Genomic DNA, 6,758 nt, shown 5'->3' with positions numbered 1-6,758 from the left:
AAAAGAGCAGGTAAACACTGAATTATTATTTTCTCCTTCTTATAGTATTCTATTTATGACTTATTTGTCGTGCAGTCCACCTTTTGGGCTAGTTGTAGATGTGTTTGGAAGCAATTCGTAACATTTTAATAATATTTTGGCAAATTGAACCAAATGAACGAAATGATTCGAAAAAAGATTCGTTAATCTTGATGAACGAGACTCTAAGATCCGAGTCAGTAAAATGATCCGAACTTCCCATCACTAGAATTGAGGGGACTTTAAATAGGTTTCTATTGATTTTATACTGTATTTTTATCACCCTAAACCTAACAAACAGGAAACAGTGTGCAATTTAATTTTCTGGAAAAAAAATAAAATAATAATTTTGAATTATATATAAGCTTTTTGAGAAACGGGGGCATCAGCAACGTCCTCAAAATTCACCATGTCTTGGAAGACCTGTGTTATACTTATTCCTCTGTACACATTTGTGTCCCAACATGTCACAAAAACATGTACACACACACAGAGACATGGATGATTTGCAATGTACAAAAGGCACCTTCCCATCTGTGTGTTTAAAGAGTCCTTTACGAACTGACTGTGAGCGACTGACTTTTCGGAGGAACAAAAAAAAACTATGCTGAAAAGAGGCGTTTGAGGATAAAGTCTATCTCTTTTGTGTTTGTGATCTTTCATCATCTGCTCTGTATCTTGTAGATCATCGGACTGAATGAAGATGACGATTGAAGCTCTTCTCTTCATTGTAGCTGCTCTACAGGTGAGCTTGTGTTCTAGTACATACACGCACATCAACACTGATGATCTGATTGTTGATACGTCTCACTGCAGGATCACAAAGTCACTGCTGTTGGATATCCACTGGACATGGCGCTGAATTCAGTTGATGATCAGTATAAGGGATGTACAGAGAAAATGGCAGATCTGGTGAAAACAAAATATCTTGAGAAAGAAATGTCTTGGTTAAACATTGAAAACTACAATTACAAGACAGCAGAAGATAACTTGACCCAGAATCATTCAGTTGCCATCTACATGTACACTAACTCAGATGTTAAAGTGCATCGTAAATTCAATATGGATGTGCTTAGTGGTAAAGAGAAATACAGAACTGATGCATTCTCATGGCATTCACTTCACTTTCTGTTAACTGAGGCCATTCAGATCTTGAGGAAGACACAGAATGGATGCTTTTCAACCTACCGTGGGACAAATCTTCACTTTGACAGGAAAGTCCTGAACAAAGAGGTTCGTTTTGGCTTTTTTGCGTCCTCGACTCTTGATCGCAACAAAGCAGAAAGTTTTGGGAATGTGTCTTGTTTTGAGATCCACACTTGCGAAGGTGCTGATGTTGCCAAATATTCCAAGTTTCCTCTTGAGGAAGAGGTGCTGATTCCTCCGTATGAGACTTTTAGAGTCTCTGCTGTCAAAACTAGGACATTTGCAGACGATCTCTGGTGTGAAACTGTGTATATGCTGGAAAGCACTGGGAAAAGAAGTGCCCTGAACTGTGCATTAGTAAACAGGAGAGATGATGAAATACTTTAGATCTTGACATAATGTCCGGCTTTTGAGGATTTTTTGGTCTACTTCACTTTTTCCGGCAGGTCGTCTTGAAGTGATTTCTTGATGGTGAACTGGTGTGGCAGAAATCAGGCCTGGGTGTGGCTACAGAAATTGAATATATGTGTGATAAATCAGAGTTATGTTATGTTTTAATAGGGGGCAAATACTTTTTCACACAGGGCTATAATTGTGTACTTTGCCTTAATAATAAATAATAATAAAACCCTGGGTGTGGCTACAGAAATTTAACCTACTGTAGGTGTGATAAACTAGAGGTAAGTCATGATGTAACGGGGGGCAAACACTTTTTCACATAGTGCTATGTTGTTTTGTATTTTGTCTTCATAATAAAACCCTTCATTTCAAAACTGTATGATGTGTTACGGTAATTTGTGCCATCATCTCGACATGATGTGTAGCTTTTGAGGATCTTTTGGTCTACTTCAGTTTGTCAGGAAGACTCTATTTAAGTGATTTCTTGATTGTGAACAGGTGTGGCAGTGTTTAGCACTGGGTGTGGCTAGAGAACTGTAACTCAGGTGTGATAAATCAGAGTTAAGCTATTATTTAATGGGGGCAAACGCTTTTTTACATATGACTAGGTAGCTTTGTATTTTGTTTTCTCTCAATAATAGAAACCTTCATTTCCAAACTGCATGATGTGTTTACTTGTGTTTGACTAATATTTAAAGTAGTTTGATGATCTGAATCATTAAAGTGTGATACAAATTAAGTGATTCCTCCAACTTAGATATTTAGATTCACTGCTGTCAAAATGAGGACAAATTAAGACAAGCTCTGGTGTGAAACTGCGTATATGCTGGAAAGCACTGGGAAAAGAAGTGCCCTGAACTGCGCATTGGTAAACGGGAGACAATAAATTTCTTTGGATCTCGACATGATGTCTGGCTTTTGAGGATCTTTTGGTCTACTTCACTTTGGCAGGTAGACTCTATTTAAGTGATTTCTTGATTGTGAACAGGTGTGGCAGTAATCGGGTCTGGGTGTGGCTATAGAGAACTTGAACTCTGGGGCCTGTTTCAGAAAAGAGGTTAAGTAAAAACTCAGAGTATTATAGTATTTTAGAGTATTTCCAGTTTTTGAGGATCTTTTGGTCTACTTAACTTTGTCCAGCAGGTCCTATTTAAGTGATTTCCTCATTGCGAACAGGTGTAGCTTGAGAAAATAAACTCAGGTGTGATAAATCAAAGTTAATTTTTGCTTTAATAAGGGGTGGAGCAGACACTTTTTTTTTTTTTTTTACACAGGACTGTGTAATTTTGCAATTTTTTCCCTTCATAATTAGAAAAACCTTCAATTCTAAACTGTATGATGTATATATAAATTTGTTTAATGATCTGAAACATTAAAGTAACATTAAACTGAGCAAAAACATAGGAATAAAAACATATTTATTATTTATTTTCATCTTATTTAGTTATTTATCTTTATTAATTTTTTTTTTTACCTTTTTATCATTATGGTTAATTATTAATTTTATTTATCATTATTATTATTTTATTTTTATGTTTTGCTTTGCTTTTTTCTTAATGAGAAGTCAGAGGCTGTTGAGGGAGGGGTTGGGGTTGGGGTAGGGTAAACATGGACGGATAATTATAAAATGACTGTTATGGTTGATATTCCATGTAAAAACCTAATAAAAGAAATTTGAAATAAAATATTTAAATTCTTATTAATATTCGCTCTCATTTTTTATATTTGTTTATACAGTAGTGGTTGTGGTTGAATAAATTTGACCTCATAACTTTTATCAGTTACCATAACTTTCCTTGCGCCACCGTGACTCCCACATTTGTGTTGTGGTAGGCATAATTTAGATTACATTACAAAAATCTGTTTAGGGTTTAGGGATAAAGCATCTTACACCTTTGATACAAACATCTTAATTGTAATGTAATAATAGGAATAAAATATAATAAGAGTGAATAATTAAGTGTTTATTCTTTGTTTTAATTTAGAAAATATAAATGTTACAATATAATAGTATAAATATGATTCTTACGTTACCGACTTGAAATTAGCAAAGATTTTTTCAGTGGATTTTAAACTGGTCACTAAAAAGCCCTTCCACTGCCTGCAGAGCAATGAAAATCCACCAGAGGGCAGAACACCTTGGAAATTGATGGTGTATAAAAGAATAAGTATCAGATCATGTACAGCAGTGATTCTCAAAGTGGGGGTCGGGACCCCCCAAGGGGTTGCGGGACAATGAAGGGGGTTCGTCTGGTGATTTCCAAAAATCTATTTATTTTTATTAAACAATAAGAATTACCATATTTCATCTAAAACGTTGTTTATAGTTACTATATAGTCACTATAGTAGCTTATAGTTACTAGTTCTGTTGAATTGCGACCCCTGGGGTAATAACAATATATTAAAGACGCAGTAGCGTCAGATGCAGCAGATTGATTTTAGAACACCAGGTTAAACTTTCAGGCAGATTTTACAGCAGTGTCATACATAAAAAAATTAAATGAAGTATAGACTTGGGTCTATTGGTGTGTGTGTGCGCGCCATTGCATGCAAGGTTTCTGTATTTATAGCCACCTTAGAGGATATTGAGGGTCGCGAGTCACTAACATTGTTATTTTGGGGGTCTCGGGCTGAAAAGTTTGGGTAGTTCTGATGTACAGAATGCTTACAAGGAAAGTTTTGATCACACACACATGATGTAGGTCTCAGAAACATGAATATCAAATACAATACAATTACTTTTACATGTGTAAGGCCTTTCTTGTGGATTAGAGAAAGCAGAGATTAGACAAAAACCAGCACAGTGTTAAAGTAACCATTTACTTTAAGTAAAAAAGTGAGTAAACCCATTGCGATAAGCAACAAGTTGACTTTAACAAGTGAGTAAACCTGTTATAACTTGTAACTGTTAAGTTGAGTTTAAGTTAAGCCAAATAAATCTTTTCAAAAGCAACATTTTAAGTTAATTCATCTAATAATTATTTTACAGTGCAAAGGAGAAGTGTAGGGCAGCATATTTACTTATTTTATTTATTAATTTTTTTGTTATAACTCTGAATATACCGTCCTACTATGAATTACATAATCAGAATTGCAGAAAGAACAGTTTAGGCTCTTACAGCTTTTTAGCCTTTGTCAGTTGTGAAACCACAGGTCTTCATATGTGTTGCGTTTAGATGAGCTCAACAGTTTAGATAAGCTAAGTGCAACAAGATCACACTTCAGCTCTAAAACAAACTAGTGCTTTTAGTGCTATAAAACTAGCTTCAACCTTCTCATGCATTCACTTGAAGACTTGATGTCGTCTAGTTAAGAACGATTGACATTTCTCATCTTCTTCACTTCTCATCAGTTTCTCCTGAAAAACACCCTGAATCTGACAAAAACAGAGTGTATTTAAAGGTAGGTTTTATAATGCATTCATAAAATAATGCTGAATCTAACCTTGTATATATTAATGAAATAAGCAGTGTTTCTTGTTTTTCATCATCTCTTCTGTGTCTTGTAGATCATCGGACTGATTGAAGATGAAGATTGTAGCTCTTCTCCTTGTTGTAGCTGCTCTACAGGTGAGCTTGTGTTCTAGTATCAATATTATTACACACATCAACACTGATGATCTGATCATGATGATTCCTGTCACTGCAGGATCACAGAGTCGCTGCTGATGAAGAACAAGTATTTCCACTGGATATGGCTCTGAATTCAGTTGATGATATGTATGACGGATGTAGAACTGATGTGTTAAAACGGGTGAAAACAGAATATCTTGCGAAAGAGCTCAGTAACTCAAATGTTTTTAAAACGGTTTGGGAAATAGGAAGAAAAGATATTAAAGGCAAACATAAAATTATTTTGGAAAATAATTTAACAATGAATCACGCAATTGCCATATATGCCTACACTTACCCAAAAAAAGTAGAAAATACAAGCCTTTTTTCTATTTTCAACAAGGACACTCGTAATGGTCGTGAAAAGTACAAAGCCAACACGTACAACTGGTATTCACTTCACTTTCTATTAACAAACGCAACACAAATCTTGAGGAACGGATCAAAAGAATGCGATACTACTTTTCGTGGTACAAATGTTACGTTTAAGGGTCAGGTTTTTACAAGCGTTCGTTTTGGTTCATTTACATCCTCGTCTACTGATCCAAAATTAGCAAAAAATTTTGGAAAGGAATCTTGTTTTGTGATTTATACTTGTGAAAGCGCTAGAATTGCAAAATATTCCAAGATTCATGACGAAGAAGAGGTGCTGATTCCTCCATATGAGGTGTTCAATATCACTGAAATCAAGACAAAAAATAAGCAACTTAATCTCTGGTGCAACACTGTGTTTGTGTTAAACAGCACTGGAGTAAGGAGTGACCTGAACTGTACTCATGATACCTTAAGAAAGTGAGACAAACAAAAGTACACTGACTTCATATACAGTAAGGCAAGGCAAGGCAAGTCTATTTATATAGCACATTTCATACACAGTGGCAATTCAAAGTGCTTTACATAAACAAGAATAAAAGAAACAAGTAAAATAAAAACAAAAAAAAATAATAAAAATGCGTAAAAACAAAACAAAACATAAAAACAGGTAAAATGTGATATAAAAGAATGAAGAAGAAGAGAAAAACATGATAGTGCAATCTGTCGGACGCAACACAGTGCTCATTCAGTAAAGGCACAGCTAAACAGAGGTGTTTTCAGTCTTGATTGTGCCTAATGTTGGAGCACATCTGATCATTTCTGGAAGCTGATTCCAGCAGCGAGGAGCATAGTGGCTGAAAGCTGATTCACCCTGCTTTGACTGAATAGTAATCAACATTCCAAATGGATCTAAAAAGTTTATTTTTTCCTAAAACAAGAATCGATGCTGTTCAATAGAACGACTGTGACGAAAGGTGATGAACCACTTCAAATGTTGACTTCTATATATTTAGTCATAAACAGCATTTAAAAAGAAAAAAAAAAGCAGAAAAAAAATGTTAATTAAAAAGTTGTGTTATGTGTGCACGAACTTTGTTAGTTTGAGCTTGCAAACTTCTGTCGTACGGCACTGCAAAAAGTGGCAGGATTCAACAAGATTATTAGACGTTTAAAATATGCAAGCAATTGGTCCATATTTAAAATTTCTGTACAGAGAGGTCGTGTTTTGATCTTTAATACAGCCACGTTATGCGATTTCGCAGGTCAGA

At 35.1% G+C, this 6,758-nt stretch overlaps 1 protein-coding gene and 1 pseudogene across 1 annotated transcript; both read left to right on the top strand.

Annotated features, from left to right (window-relative positions):
- Positions 1-623: 623 nt before the first annotated feature.
- LOC108182772 (ecto-ADP-ribosyltransferase 5) lies at positions 624-1,940 on the top strand. Its single transcript, XM_017354662.4, has 2 exons — positions 624-763; positions 835-1,940. The coding sequence occupies exons 1-2, from the start codon at positions 716-718 to the stop codon at positions 1,549-1,551; spliced, it is 765 nt and encodes a 254-aa protein (XP_017210151.4). The 5' UTR covers positions 624-715; the 3' UTR covers positions 1,552-1,940.
- Positions 1,941-2,386: 446 nt separating this feature from the next.
- Positions 2,387-6,007, top strand: LOC137490040 (NAD(P)(+)--arginine ADP-ribosyltransferase 2-like; annotated as a pseudogene).
- Positions 6,008-6,758: the final 751 nt, after the last annotated feature.

Source organism: Danio rerio, chromosome 3, assembly GCF_049306965.1.
Source record: "Danio rerio strain Tuebingen ecotype United States chromosome 3, GRCz12tu, whole genome shotgun sequence".
In the NCBI taxonomy this organism is placed as follows: domain Eukaryota; kingdom Metazoa; phylum Chordata; class Actinopteri; order Cypriniformes; family Danionidae; genus Danio; species Danio rerio.
Note: the sequence above shows the minus strand (reverse complement) of the source record. Positions and strands in the feature narration are given on the sequence as shown.